Source organism: Xyrauchen texanus, chromosome 14, assembly GCF_025860055.1.
Source record: "Xyrauchen texanus isolate HMW12.3.18 chromosome 14, RBS_HiC_50CHRs, whole genome shotgun sequence".
In the NCBI taxonomy this organism is placed as follows: Eukaryota; Metazoa; Chordata; class Actinopteri; order Cypriniformes; family Catostomidae; genus Xyrauchen; species Xyrauchen texanus.
Genome location: NC_068289.1, coordinates 11,493,086 through 11,509,242, shown reverse-complemented (window position 1 = coordinate 11,509,242; position 16,157 = coordinate 11,493,086). Strand labels below are relative to the sequence as shown.

The 16,157-nt window shown below is 37.4% G+C and overlaps 1 protein-coding gene across 3 annotated transcripts; it reads left to right on the top strand.

Annotated features, from left to right (window-relative positions):
* The first annotated feature begins 1,012 nt into the window (after positions 1-1,012).
* Positions 1,013-15,950, top strand: LOC127655086 (four and a half LIM domains protein 2). 3 transcript variants are annotated; one of them, XM_052142693.1, is made up of 6 exons: positions 1,013-1,167; positions 6,376-6,552; positions 10,348-10,522; positions 14,412-14,581; positions 14,753-14,939; positions 15,124-15,949. In XM_052142693.1, the coding sequence occupies exons 2-6, from the start codon at positions 6,397-6,399 to the stop codon at positions 15,273-15,275; spliced, it is 840 nt and encodes a 279-aa protein (XP_051998653.1). In that variant the 5' UTR covers positions 1,013-1,167; positions 6,376-6,396; the 3' UTR covers positions 15,276-15,949. The 3 variants fall into 3 exon arrangements, with proteins under 3 accessions (XP_051998653.1, XP_051998654.1, XP_051998655.1); XM_052142694.1 differs by lacking the exon at positions 1,013-1,167 and adding an exon at positions 4,994-5,194; XM_052142695.1 differs by lacking the exon at positions 1,013-1,167 and having other exon boundaries at positions 6,382-6,552; positions 15,124-15,950.
* The last annotated feature ends 207 nt before the right edge of the window (positions 15,951-16,157 follow it).

Genomic DNA, 16,157 nt, shown 5'->3' with positions numbered 1-16,157 from the left:
ACTTACCCAGATGTATGGACAAACACACCATTTGCTAAATGTCCCACTGCAATGGAAAGTGTTCAGAAGCCACATATGAATGCATTTCCTCACTTGAAAACTCTTTCAGAAACAAAACCAGAAAAAGGCCAATTGCAATGCTAACATGGAGGGAGGTCTGTAAACATACCCCAAGATGTTTGTTTGTTCTGGCTCCCTTATCTCTCAAAAATGCTAGAGGGCAGAAATGAAGTGAGGGAATAAGAGGCTGATGATGAATATAGGAGTTATTACTATGAGAAAGAATATCTTACAGTGAGACAATGCTATTGGGTCCAAGACCTTTTCTGTGCTTGTCTTTCATTTTTCGTGAATTAGCTTTGTGACAATAGTTTTTGAAGATGTCAGACTGAATCAGTACTGTATTTAGCCACTTTTTGACTAGATTACACCTCTGCACATGTAATGGTAGCCAGCTGGTAGGTAGGTAGCTGTGCAATGTGTAAACCTCACTCCCCTGGTCTCGAGAGGCACACTAGCGACTGACACTGGAGGCTGTATCCTTTAGATCTTTGTTAGCATGCCCACCTCGCATGCAGGAGATGCCGGTTCAGATCCTGCTCGGAGCAGGTCGAGCAGGACTGGTTACACACACTCTGGACATTCTCTTAATCAACTTCATGAGGTATCCACCACCTCTGAAACCATATTAAAGGAATTCCTAAATATACATTATCCGGTTCAGCACATCCATATATAAAAAAATTAAAAAGCATTCAAGCATTTACGCATAAGCCTTTTGGTCAAAGTGTTTTAAAGATCATAAAAAATATGCAATCAGTCAATTGTGTCCAAACATTTGACTGGTAGTAAATTTCGACATGCATGTAATTATTGCACAATACAAGGCCTTAAAAGGACACGGCACTGAAGAGGAAAGTGTGAATGTGTGTGTGTATTTGTGAGTACATACGCAAGTGGGCTTTATCTTCTGTGGCAGTGCTTTTGGTGCTGCTGTGTAGTATTTATAGCTCATCTTGATAGAAAGAGACTACCCAAACCCTACCACTCCAATTAGTTGACCCATAGGTGGAGTAATTTAATCAGGAGTGCTCACAGCCACAACCAAGAGCCATCACATTCAGTCTGACCAGACTCTTCACACAGAAAGGCTGCACTACTCCTGAGGTAAGAACCATAGGTGCTTGTGCCCATACAAGTAGATGACTAACACCTAACCTCATTGCTACAGCAGACGACACTCGTGTGACCACCATATGTTGTATTTAAAGCTTTCTGTTGCATTTCAAGCTTTGTTTAAATGTTTAAGCAACCTTTTAAGTGATTTTTATAAGGAAAATGATTTGGGCAAATTAGCGTTAGAAAAGTTTACTTTAGCTGAAAGGTGAGTAGTTTCAGTAAATGCTGTGCTAATCATAGTTAGTTACTAAACTACATTCTGTAGTGCTTCCAACTGGTATATATTTAGCATGATAATATTCACTTTCACAATTAAGTACATAAAGATATCAAAGGTATTATGCAACAGGAAAGAATTCATTTTACAGTGGCTTGGAATTGTGTTAACATGTTGCTATAGCCATTGTACGTATGTGACACTCAGTGTATATGACAGCTATAAGTCCCTCTAAAAGCATTTATGGAACGATAAAAGGCATTTATAGAGACATGTTGGGTGGTCAGACTTTTGTCTCACTCTCTCCAATGAATATGGATTGTGCCGGCGCATGAATGGGGTGTGAAGGTCTTGTGTGTGGGGGATGTGAACACAAGGTCTTAATCTTAGGGGAGATAGTCTTCCCTCCACCTGTCTGTGATCTCTTTTTAGTGATCTCTAAAAGCATTCCATTTATATTTCAGACATCCGTTATACTCTGTTATAATTGGCGTTTTGTGATATGCATGTGTGGTAGCACTTGTGAATGTCTCTGAACATAGTTTAGGATTACATTTTTTTTTACAAATTAGACAAATATTAGGTAATGTCAAAGAGCGTCAATCATGAGATCAGATTAGGGGGCTACCAAGTGTGTTGGTAAACAACTAAAAATTTCAAACACCAAAATTTAAGGGATTGAGTTGCAAGAGAAAAAAAGTTCAAGAAAGATCAAGAAATATTTAATTACATACAAGATGGAGAATATCATAGTTCAGGTTCTGTATTTTCTGTCTATTAGTAGATTTAAGTGTTATATTCAATATTTAAATCAGTGATATCCTTTGATATGGATTTTTTACTAGCCAGTTCGACTCCTCCCACCAGACCTTTGTGGGCCAGACCTATGGGGGCCAGACCTATGGGGCCAGACCTATGGGGGCCAGACCTACGGGGGCCAGACCTACGGGGGCCAGACCTATGGGGGCCAGACCTACGGGGGCCAGACCTATGGGGCCAGACCTATGGGGCCAGACCTATAGGGGCTGTTTCAATAAGGGCAATAATGAAACATTTTATTAAAATAAGATTTCCTTTGAGAATATGAGAGAAGACAGAGGAATGAACTCCAGAAAAGTTTTAAATAAACAACAAAGTTGAATTTGTGAATAAAGAAAAAAGTTTTCTCTCAAAATAATGTTTTCTTTTATTTGTGCTTTACTCAATCAATGCAGTTTCACTGTTATCGTAAAAAAACAATGCAAACATCATTGAAAATATAAACCTTGAATTAGTAACTTGATCATTATTTCTTTGATGAATCTGTGTGCTCATGAGGATGCAAAGCCCAGCACTACATCTTATCCAATTTTCGCAAGAGTGCTAATACTAAGCGATTTTCATGCCAGCGCAAAACACAAATGGCGTGGGTGGGAGTGTTTGCGCTATCTGTATAAAATAAATTGACCAAGATCAAAATTGGCCGGTAGAAGTGAAGTGCATTCCGATACAATCACTGTTAATACTAGTCACGATTTGTGTGTCAGTAGATGAAAACGATTAACAATACTTACATTCTCTAAATTTAATGGAGCATAAATCCAAATCCTGATGAGAAATACCTTTTCCACATGTATAAAAGCAGCCTGTCACAGAAATATGCCTGATATCCAACAGAGATGCAGTTAATGTACAAAAAACCTTAAGTCCACATTTCTATTCTTCTAATTCATTGCATGCAGTCCATTTACACTACCAACTTCTTTTGAATGTTCTGTCTTTGTTTATATTGTTGGTGCTTGGCAGGGAATGGACTGTATAATTTGACGCAGACTGTGCCTGAGAAAAATCTTAAACTGTACATGACCCAGCCCATTAGCGCTTTGCGTGTGCAATTTTGCTTTGCGTGTGCAATTTCGCCAAACTCCAATGGCCATGCCAATTGACTTTGAGTGTATGACTTATGGCATACAGTAGCTTTGCTCTCAGAGCTAGTTCTCTTAAAATAGGGCCCATAAAGTATATCACAAGCAATGACAACTTCCAAAATGTTGCAAAACAGTAATAGTTAGCTGATTGACACATGCACATTTTTAAATTGCGCTTGCCTGGCATGCAAATAAACTCTCAAAATTTCAGAACATTTTATGCGATAATAGGAGGTGGATTTTCTAGAGATTCACATTAGTTAAAATGCGCAACAAGGTGATAGAAACACTTATTCCCAAACCGATTCAGTGTTTTGACCATTTGTGCCAAGTTATGATTTTACGATAGCTTGATGTGACTGGTTAAACAAAAGGTCAGACCGTGGCACACAATTCTTCTAACATAACCCTTGACATTCACAAGTGTTTAACCCACAGCTGGTCGTTAAAGTGGGTGCTCACCAGCCACCATCTGCCAAAGCAGTTTTGAGCGTGGGCGCTCTCAGGTATGTAGAGGGCTGGCGGCATGTGGGCATAGCAGCCATTTTAGCCCTCATTATATCAGATGTTTCTTATTCCGCATACTTATTCTACGGCATCTTCTGGTAGCATTTAATAAAATGCTCCAATCTTGCAACTAAAACATTCCACAAACAAGGAGGTTTTTCAGATGTTCCATCAAGACAGTGTGGGCTCACTAAAGACAATGCGCGTGACGTAGTGGATGAAATGCCCAACAATTTTTATTTTCTTAAGTCTCATTTTTAGAAATGTGCTTAAGAAATGCTAGACATTTCGATGTAAACCCAGCGACTGACCAGCTTAAAATAGACCCATAAATATAAAAAAAGTAGTCCATGAGGCTTGTCACTTGTACACCATATTCCAGATCTTCTGAATACAGACAATAGTTTTTGGTGAGAAACAACCTTGAAGTTTAACATTAAAAAATTCAAGTCCTCAAGTAAACATGCATGCCACTGTGAACAAATGAATTAACTTTCTCATGCATTTACTGTATGAGCGTGCCACGGACATCAAGTCTTTCATTGAAAAATTATTTTCATCATATCTCACCAAAATGTTCTTGCAGTTTGACACACAAGCTGCATACTTTTATGATGCCTTTGGGTGTTTTTTTAAGACGTAATCTGAGACTATCCACTGTTGTATTGAAATTATTGGATGGTATATTCATTAAAGCATCTTTTGTGTTTCTTCTAAAAAAGAAAGATGAGAGAATTGTTATTTTGGATGACCAAATTCATTAATGCAAAACATGTTTTGAACAATCATTGTAAGGCTCAAGAGCCATCTCTGTGCTAAGAGCCATGAAGAACCTATTTCCATGACTTCAGAGTGTGGGAGGCGGAATTGATGAATTGGGGTTAGACAATATAAGGAAAAATATGGCCAGAATGACCTGCAGTTTGTTATTTTGATGGATATGGAAAGAATTTAGATGACTTGCCAGTTGGATGAAGAACGGGAGAATGTCTGAAGGAGTGAAAGAGCAAAAACGGGCAAGACAAACAGGAAGTAGTGGAGGGAGGAGTGAAGGACTGACTGAAAAAGACTGAAAAGAATTTTCTTAGAAGGATTTTAGATGCGTGCTTCTCCTGGTTTCCACCATCTGCTGCCTTTTATGGTCAATCTCTGCAGGGGAATTCGGTACAATAGTAAAGCCTGGGCTGGACCAGGCTCTGTCAGACACAGGATAGCAGGGCGCTGGGGAGCAGTGAGTCAGCGTGCAAGGGCCACTGGGGAATCCTGAGGCAGTGGCACAGTCAAAGCAGGACAGCTGGTATTGAGTGAGGCGGCACACAGCACCATAGGGCTCATGGGAACAATATGCATAGGGGCTTAACAAGTCCAAGACACAAACAGATGTGTGAGTAGAATTTATTCAATTTTGCAGAAATCACAATCTCTACAGCTCTCTGTTTCTTCCTGTCAATAACAGCAAAGAAACACATTGGACACCAGCTCTTCTTTATTGGCTTTCAGATTGATTCAGAATCAGATTAAAGTTTGTTTAAGTGGTAATTTTGTGCCCTATATAGGAAAAGCAGATTGTTCTCAGAAAATGTCCATTCATGGTGATTTTATTGGTTTATTGCAAATGAAATCTATGCCAGCACATGCATTTACATACACACACTTACACACTCATATACACACAATGTAATCGCTGACAGCTGGAGGTCAGATTAAAGGCTTGTTATGATGGTATGATGTCGTACATGATGGCATTCCAGTACACTCTATCCAACACTGAGAATGACAGGTGACTGATGGGAATTGACTGAAGAACAAATAGTGATATTTAGGGCTCTTGCAAGCTTGTAGTACTGATGTTGTGTTTGGAAAGATCTTATGTATCTCCTTGCATACTAAGGAACGTTTTTTACCTTTGACTTTTCTTTTTCTTCTTTCCTTCCTTCCTTCCTTTTGCAACATGTCCTTTTAAAAAGAATATATATATATATATATATATAGTATACAGTGGGCTCTAACGATTTGAGACCACTACTGAAAAGCTTCTTTTTTGACATTTTTCATTATAAGCTATGTTAATATCAGCATAACAATTTGAGAGAAAAAGTTGAATTAAGAAATTAACATGAATTTCAAAAATTTTTGTGCAAGGGAGTTGGACATTATCATGGTCAATAAAATAATTCTGCTTGACCTAGAACAAACGCAAAATCTGCAAGTGCAAAAAAGTTGTTTTTCTTTTCTTTCTTTTTTAATACAATTTTGACTCTCAGATTTTCAGTGTGATCTCAGATTTTTGGACCCCACTGTATAAAAAAAGAAAAAAGAAAAAAAGCGCAGTTTGCAAGGGTTTGTGCCATCATATCAACACTAATTACAATATATGGCCGGCCAAATTACAAAAAATTTAATAATTATATACATAATGAAATAATACTAATAAGAAAAAAACACTTAAGTAAAATTAGTTTTTGAGTGATTTGGCCCGCCATTACAATCACCTCATCAAAAGGTCTAAAGTTTTCTCTTGTCAACTCAAATTCTCTCTATCTCTCTTTCTCCTCTCTAATTCAGGACTGAAAGGCAGAAGTAAAGATGACTGAGCGTTATGATTGTCACTACTGTAAGGAATCCCTGTTTGGGAAGAAGTATGTCCTTCGTGAGGAGAACCCATACTGTGTGAAGTGCTATGAGAGCCTGTACTCCAACACCTGTGAGGAGTGCAAGAAACCCATCGGCTGCAACAGCAGGGTAACATCAATTAATCCCCTTACAAAAAATATTTTAAAATACAGACCCAGCGAGGGTAAAAGTAACCTCTACTGTAGTCTCATGTGGTCAGACTTTGACAGGATGAAACCATCTGAATGGCATGTAAAATGACCATCCACAGGTCGTTTGATATTATATCATGAAATATAGTATACAACAGTTAGTTATGGTCCTTGATTTCTATTTCATTCACTGATATGTTCAGTGACCATTTCTGGAGATTGCATATTTCTGCCAGTATGTGGTGTCAAATGAAGGACTTTATGATATGAGTGAGTCATTCAATCACAGCCTGTGTCCGAAAATGCATACTGTCACAGTATGTACTGTATTTATTGAAGGACACTTAATTTGCCGGTAAAACAGTTCTTTAGATATGCATGCGAGTATGAATAGATTTCAGACATACTTCATCTATGGACATGGACATTACCTTGTGGCTCGAATACAAGATGTAAAAATAACAACAGCGAAAATAATCCGGTCAGGTTTTGCTAAACATGCACCATTCTTACAATGAAGACCTTTCTTACACTTGAAAAGAGTTGCCCGAAGCCTTTTGAATGTGACGTTTCCTCAGCTATAGTAGGTCATCTGGGTATTTCTTGCATACTGCTTCATGAAAACTGATGATTCAGACATACGACTCCATTGGCATACTGTTTTTGGCATCCTATATTGTAGGGAAGTATGCATATTCAGATGCATTGACTCAACTGATTAGTTAAAAACAGAGTAATGCACCACTGAGACAATGTACATGAGTGAGTATAGTTTGTTCACCAAAAAGATTTGTTCAAAATCAGTAATTTGTTTATGAATAAAACACCAGTATAGATCAAACTGTACAAAGACCGGGTTGTGCTTGATGCATTGGCTTCTCTTGGAACTATTTTTTTCTGGCATAGAAGAAATGCACAATCTTGCCAATTGTTTGTGTGAAATGTAAGTTATTTAAAATAATTTACTTGTTTGTTGATCTGTTGTATAAGAGCAATATCACACTTGCAATTATGCGGTTGTTTCGTATATTCTGGATATCTCTTGCTCGTGTGATATTGCTTTATTATATCATAGTAATAAACTGGTAAATAATGGTGCAGCAGTCCATGAACAAGTTTAGAGAAAACCGAAATAATATCAGAAAATGTGTTTAGATACTGTGATCAGAATCTCTGTCCATCCAGTTATAATACGTTCTCTGAAACCAACATTCCCAGTGAAAAATACAGTTCTGCTTGTGAAAATCCAGTTTACTTGCTACTAAGCACATCTACCAAAACTCTTAGTGCTTCAAAGATTTGATGTGTCTAACCAGTGCTCCAATTGATTCCAGTCTTATGGGGGGGGTCCCCATCCATTTGTACACTATGTTAAAGGAATGATTCACCAAAAATGAAAAGTCTTTCATCATTTAATCCCCCTCATGCCATTCCAGATGTCTTGAGATTTTCTTTCTTCAGCTGACCACAAATGAAGATATTTAGAAGAATATTTCAACTCTGTCCATACAATGCAAGTGAATGGGTGCCAATATTTTTACACTAAAAATGCACATAAAAGCATCTTAAAGTAATCCATACAAATCCAGTGTTTTAATCCATATATTTAGAAGTGATATATTAGGTGAGAAGATCATCAATATTTAAGTCCTTTTTGTCCTTCTAGAAATTCTTACCAGCAGGGGGCAATATGCATGAAGAATGTGAATCACCAAAAACACAAGAATGTGACAGTTAAAATGGAGATTGACTGAGCAGGGAGGAGAATATGTAGTAAAAAAGGATTTAAATGTACATTCAGTAACTTTTTGCATGTTTCATCTTGGACTTACAGTGACACCTAGCGGTGTGAATGCAGCATGATTCAAAATCAATAATTTTCAGTTTCATGATTACTTTCATCCAAAAGTGAAAGTGACCAATAACAAGACTGTTACTGAGTAGTATTCAGCTGGTCATGTGATTCTAAAATGGCAGACCCCATGAGGGTGCCCCTGCCCCATATATAGTAAAACAGCTTTTATAAGGTTACTGGTATGACTGGAATCTTCGTCTCATGTGAATGCTCATGATTTTATACATATGTTTCAAAATTACAATTAATTTGTTTAGGAATAAAACTTTTTTTTAATGGGGAAAAAATACTGAGTGCACCTTTAAATATTGAGCTTTTTCTCACCCACACCTATCACATCTCTTCAGACGACATGGATTTAACCACTGGAGTCTTATGGATTACTTTTATGCTGACTTAAGTGATTTTTGGAGCTTCAAAATTTTGGCACCCATTCACTTGCATTGTATAGACCAAAACAACTGAGAATTTCAACAAAAAATTTTCATTTGAGTTCAGCAAATGAAAGAACGTCACAAATTTGTGATGGCATAAAGGGGAGTAAATGATGAGAGACTGTTCCTTAGTGGTGGAAAGTGCTTCCAAAAGATATCAAATATATATTATGCAGATGTCACAAACATAGTTGTCTTTTGTTCCCAATTGCATATAGACTGTGTTTGATATGTACAGTTTTACTATTAGTTATGTAGCAGAAATTAAAATTAATCTTTAATTATTGGTATTTTTTGTAAAGCATATGAATATAAGTTATTTTCACTATATTTTAGGATATCCTAAAATAATCTGTGTTCATGTTCGTATTAATTTGAAAATGAGTTCATTCTAGGTGTCTTTTATTTTGAAAGCACAGTAGAGCATCGGTTACAGCTATGCACAAATTGTGACACGCTCCATCGTTTGAGTGAGATGTAGTTTTTTGGAGAAACACAATTTTAGCCTCAGCTTTTAAATTATGTCACTTATACCTCAAAATTCAAAGAGTAAATGTTGTATTTATACTCTTTAATGTGCGTGTGACAGATTGCAGTAGCTGGCCATTTAAACAGAGCAAGGCACAACGCTCGCGCTAACTCTCAATCTTATAGCACAAAAACATGAATGAACATCCGAGGGTATGTTGAAAGATACTTTACAAGTTGAACTTACTGAAATATGTATATTCAATTGGCCTGAAAACACATTTTAAAGGCATGTATTATTGTAAATAATTTATTCACAAAATGTATTGTATTCCAATTGCGTAAATTAAATCGCATTTGTCATTATTATCTTTACTAAAAATTACAATATTTTAGTTCAAAAATATAAAGTCTATTTTAATTTTTTTGGTGGGGTGTCCCTAATGCCTTATGGGGATCCCGGAATAGAGAATGACAAAATAAAGACTTTTTTTTTTAAGTTACCAACAACATCACATTTTAAATTTTTTAAATAAACTCTAAAAACGCAAACAGTGAAACTATGCTAGCTCATTGATTATTCAAGCCCAGTGCATGCTGGGGACACCATCTTTGAAAACTACATTTTATTTCCAAGTTTACACTTAAGCTAACTTATTCATTGTAGTGTTTTATTCTTTTCTGCTACATTTACTTCACCCAAAAAAACAAACAACAAAATAAAATTAGTGTGGGAAACTTTGGCAAATCCAATATCCTTCTCAAAAAGTACTCACTGTATCAACTCGGTTGTTTGTAACCAACTTTGTTTCAAGACACTGATGAAATAAACATCAGTTCCCTAACTCCTGGAAGTTTAGTAAGCCCGCCAATCAGATTAGTGCTTACTAAATCAGACTGAGAATGTGATTTCCAGTTTTGTGTGTAATATAAATCAAACTGTGGGTGTTTTTGTTCCTCTAATGTCACCCGAACTGTCGTCAGAACATGTTCTCTTTCTCTTGTGCTGCTATAGGATCTGTCCTACAAGGATCGTCACTGGCATGAGGACTGTTTCCACTGCTTCCAGTGCAAGCGCTCACTGGTGGACAAACCCTTCTCCACCAAAGACGAGCAGCTCCTGTGCACTGAGTGCTATTCTAATGAGTACTCCTCCAAATGCCATGAATGTAAGAAGACCATCATGCCTGGTAAGAGCTTCTACACTGAGAAACATTCAACTTATTACCTCATATCACTAGACTATTTTATAGTCAACAATGCTACAAAAATTAATTCAGCACCTCATTCTTTTCATTAAAGCAAAATAAAATGTCTTGCATTCACAGTGGGCAGATATTTGATTAAGTCTAATGAAGAAAGAAGAACTGTCATTATACAGACATACTACAGGCCCATCATAATGTTAAAACATTAGATTAACTGCCCTATTTCTTAGTAATAAAGAATCATTCTTACTATAGATATGCAAATCACTCTGGTCCTCTGCCCAGTATTATGTTACGCTCTCAATGACTTTAATATCAAGTACATATTTTATCATATTGATCGATCAAAATTGCCTGGATTTGTAGAAAAAGATGGAACCAAGTCATAGATTTAAACTACTGTAATGTAGTTTCTGCTCACAGTCCTTTGTAATACTCCAACTCCCTTTGAGTGAAACGTAAGATTTAAGGTCTTGGCGCATGGACTTTAAAGATACAAGATTAGAGCCAGATTATATTCAACTTTGTCCTCGCAGTTTACACTGAACTACGGTATGAACAGGGTCTCTGTCAGGATGTCTAGAAAGAGAATCATGTCATATCTGAAGACTTCGTAACGGCTAATTAAATAAAAACAGGGTTATTGTGAGGCAATCAAAATTGGAAAAAAATACCTTTTAAATTCCAATTCAGCTCCCCAATTTAAATTGAACTGAGGTAGTAAACAGAGCTGTTAGTCAAATTTGATTGAATCACATGGTATAAAATTCATATAAATTAATATAACTGCTGTAAGTGTATTTTTAAAACTTATTTTTCAGTATGAATTGCCCTTAAACATTATCATACACACAACATTTGAGATATTTGATATCCCCAACCAGTAATGCCACCCTCCCAGACAAACTGAACACCTTTTATGCTCGCTTTGATCGTGGAAACACAGAACAACCCATAAAAGCTGAGCTCCCACCTGATGATCTGAAACTCACTTTTTCCTCCAGTGACGTGTGCTCCACCCTGAGCAGAGTGAATGCACATAAAGCTGCTGGCCCTGATGGCATCCCGGGCCGAGTGCTCAGGGCATGTGCAGAACAGCTGGCTGACATCTTCACCAACATTTTTAACCTCTCCTTGGCCCAGGCCATTGTCCCCACCTGCTTCAAAACAGCCACCATTGTACCAGTACCAAAACATGCTGCTGCAGTGGCCCTCAATGACATCTGCCCTGTTGCTCTTACTCCCATCATAGCAAAGTGTTTTGAGAGGCAGGTCCTCTCCCACCTGAAAACATGTCAGCCCCCAACACATGACCCATATCAGTTGGCCTACAAACCCAACAGGTCAACTGAGGATGCCATCGCCTCAGCTTTTCACCCCGCCCTGACTCACTTGGACAAAAATAACACGTATGTCAGGATGCTATTCATTGATTTCAGTTCTGCCTTCAATACTGTGATCCCATTCAAGCTAATCTCCAAGCTCACCGATCTCACCAACACCATAATCAAGTTTGCAGATGACACCACGGTGGTAGGCCTGATCAGCGGCGACGATGAGACGGCCTACAGGGAAGAGGTACAGCACCTGGTAGTGTGGTGTGCCAACAACAATCTCACACTCAACACCAAGAAGACCAAGGAACTGATTGTGGACTACCAGCGGACTAGGAAAGGACACACACACACTCCTATCTACATTGATGGGGATGAAGTGGAGTGTGTGAAGAGCTTCAAGTTCCTGGGTGTCCATATCTCTGAGGATCTTTCCTGGACCTACAACACCTCCACTCTGATCAAAAAGGCGCAACAGCGCCTTTACTTCCTTAGGAAGCTAAGGAAAGCTCACCTGTCCCCCCACATCCTGCTGAACTTTTACCGCTGCACTATTGAAAATGTCTTAACAAACTGCATCACAGTGTGGTGTGGCTACTGCACTGTCTCAGATCAGAAGGCACTCCAGCGGGTGGTGAAAACTGCCCGATACATCACTGGTGTCCAGCTACCCTCCATCAAAGACATTCACAATAAACGCTGCCTAAGGAGGGTGAGAAGTATTATCAAAGACACCTCTCACCCCAACCATGGTCTGTTTACTCCTCTCCCATCTGGGAGACGCTATAGGAGTCTTCGCTGTCGCACTAGCGGACTCAGGAACAGTTTCTTTCCCTTAGCTGTCAGCCTACTGAACTCTAAGCTCAGGCGCTGAACACTACATCCCACCCGAACTACATATGTATTTTTTTATTAATTTATATATTATTATTTTTTCACACATTTCTTGCACATAACTTCTACCTCCTGATGTCGCTTGCACTATTATGGTCACTGGCCATATACATATATTTACACATTTACACCTCATTCTGTACAATGCACCTTCAGTTTATGCTTCTTTATTTGCACCTTGTACTGTATTATAGACATTTGAATTGAGCTGGTCTCTGCTTCTCTACATCAAAACTTTGCACTCAATAACCCATATTGTATATATATATATATATATATATACATATTATATATATATAAATATATATATATTATATTTACATATTGCTATTTGCACTTCTGGTTAGATGCTAACTGCATTTCATTGGCTCTGTACTTGTATTTTGCACAATGACAATAAAGTTGAATCTAATCTAAAATCTAATATTTCCTTAAACATTAGATGGCATTAATAAACATTATTTTAATAATCTATGGTTGAAATGCCACCTATATAAAATTGTATTCAATTTAACATTTCATTTCCCAAAATGTTTTGATTTATTATCAATAGATTCAAAATGTCCATATGTATACATTTTTATAAAGTTACGTGAAACAATATTGTGGATTTTTTTGCAATTCCTGGTGTATGACTGTGTTGATTTGAGTTTTTTTAAATTGCAAGTCATGATTGCAAAACCAAAACATTTCAAAACATGAATCAAAAGGGAGCCAATTCCTATATTCTGAATTCTTCTCAACCCTGTATAACAAACTTTGCCATTACTGTACATAATTATCAGCATCTCATAAGACTATACAGTCCTTTTTGCAGGTTGTTCAGTTTACTTAAAATAAACTATATGTTTATTTTGTCACAACTTGATTTCATTGTTTTATCCAGTTATAAAAGTTAAATTTAAGTTTATTTAACCATTTCAGTTTGGACTACATGAATACTTTTTGTAGCGGCGCTTAAACTGGGCAGGGTATTTCTATTTCCCAGCATGCTTTGCATGGGGCTAGATAGTGTGAACAAATGTTGAAATTAAGGGTTATTTTATGCATTTTGAGCAAGATGATAATAGGACATTTGTTCATGTTCTGTAATATTGGCATTTAAATAGTGTCTATTAGACTGGAGTTTTGGAGTTACCATTGTGTTGAAGATTGGCGCCGGTTCTTAGGTTGAGGATAGACCATCACTATCAAGGGGTTGTTGATTTGAATGCTGCTAATCTCTACAAGCAGTTGTTATCAAATTGACAGTATAGAGTAACAGTTGCACTGTTATCACTCATGCTCACCTGGCATATAACAACGATTAATAAAATAAATTAAGCTGGACCAACATAAGAAAATTATTTAAATAGATTATTTAAATTGAACTGTATTAAATTGACCAACCTAGTAAATTGAGTAAATACTACATTGATTTGACCTGAACCAACTAAATTATGTTGTTAGATTATCTTGTTTTTAAGTGCATTAGATTTAAAAGATCTACACACCTTTGTATCAATATCCCATCTTGTCTACAGATGTAAATATATTAATAACAAACTTTTATTTGGAATATGGCAAAAACCTCATGACCAGAACATTGTGTTAATTGGGTTTAGATTTGTATATTCATATGTCTCTTTCTTCCTCTCCCTCAGGCTCAAGGAAGATGGAGCATAAAGGAAACAGCTGGCATGAGACCTGCTTTACCTGCCAGCGCTGCCAGCAGCCGATTGGCACAAAGAGCTTCATCCCTAAAGACAACCACAATTATTGCGTGCCCTGCTATGAAAAGCAGTTTGCCATGCAGTGTGTTCACTGCAAGAAGGTACATCCCTAGTTAAAGACAGACAAGTTAACGAAGACAAGCTATTTAATGGTTTACTAGGCTACAAGAAGAACATAAAACATATTTGAATATGAAATCAACTATAAACACTTTTGGAAATTCAGTATGAATCCATTTTAGGATAAATCCTTCTCTTTATTGTCTCTCTAGCCCATCACCACCGGGGGTGTGACCTATCATGACCAACCATGGCATAAGGACTGCTTCTTGTGCACTGGCTGTAAGCAGCAGCTGTCTGGCCAGCGCTTCACCTCTCGTGATGACTTCGCCTACTGCCTTAATTGCTTCTGCAACTTATATGCCAAGAAATGTGCCTCCTGCACCACTCCCATCAGTGGTATGCACAAACCAACATACTGTGGAAATGTATAAACTTCATTGCATGATTAGATAACATTTCAAAGCTAATATCTGCAAACAACTGATGCAGAAATTCACTTTTTGGAGACGTTTTTGACATGACTTTTAACCAACTGGTGCCAAGGTGACATAAAATGTTTGTCATTACATGTTTGCTGTAGGACTCGGGGGAAGCAAGTACATCTCCTTTGAGGAGCGTCAGTGGCACAATGACTGTTTCAACTGCAAGAAGTGCTCAGTCTCTCTGGTAGGCAGAGGTTTCCTGACCGAGAGGGATGACATCCTGTGCCCTGAGTGTGGCAAAGACATCTGAAAGAGTTCTCTGAAGAATCCAGGCATGCATGACATCTAAAATGTTAATAAACCAAAGCATTGATAAATGGCAAAGCATGAAACGGTGTTTGAGTAATACATTTAGGTGCTCCTTGAAAACATAGTGCCCATTGTAGTAGCAAGGAGTATATTAGTGTATGCATCGCAAGATGCTAATTTGATGAAAGAATATTAAATTGTTACACTGTTACCTGGATGCAGCATCATTCAAACACAATAGTATTTGGATATCAATTCCATTGTAGAAATTCACTGGTCACAGTCAGCATTATTAATTTAATCCATGAGTGAAAATGTCCAATAACAGGGTGGTTACTGAGATTAAGCAAGTAGCATTTGGCTGGTCATGTGATCCAAACATAGCTGCCCCCATGTAGCTATGCTTCTACATGTAGATTCAAAAAGCTTTTATAAGGTTACTTCATCTCATGTGAGTGCTCATGATTTAAGACATAGGTTCCATTACTGAGTGCACCTTTAAAGATTAAACTGAAACATGGAAGGATAAGCATGGCTATCTCTTTAAAAAATGTCTGACTGATTTTCTGATAATCTGTGTCTGATCTTGCAAAGAATTCTGGTCTTTCATGTGCCCAACCATTGATGTATGAATACTAATATTAATAAAGCTCATCAAAACAAATTGACTCAGTTTTGTCTTCTGGGTTTTTAAACGATTTTAAGATGGACAAGTACACAATACTGCCTATTGTATTCAAAGTAAAGATGAAAACGCACCTCATCTGCAGTTGTTCCAACAGTCAGAGACCCACCCCCAATTCATGCCATTGGTTGATTAACATTGTTGACAGAGGTCTAAATGGGTCTCTCAAAGCAAACACAGGAATTTTTATAGTGCCAG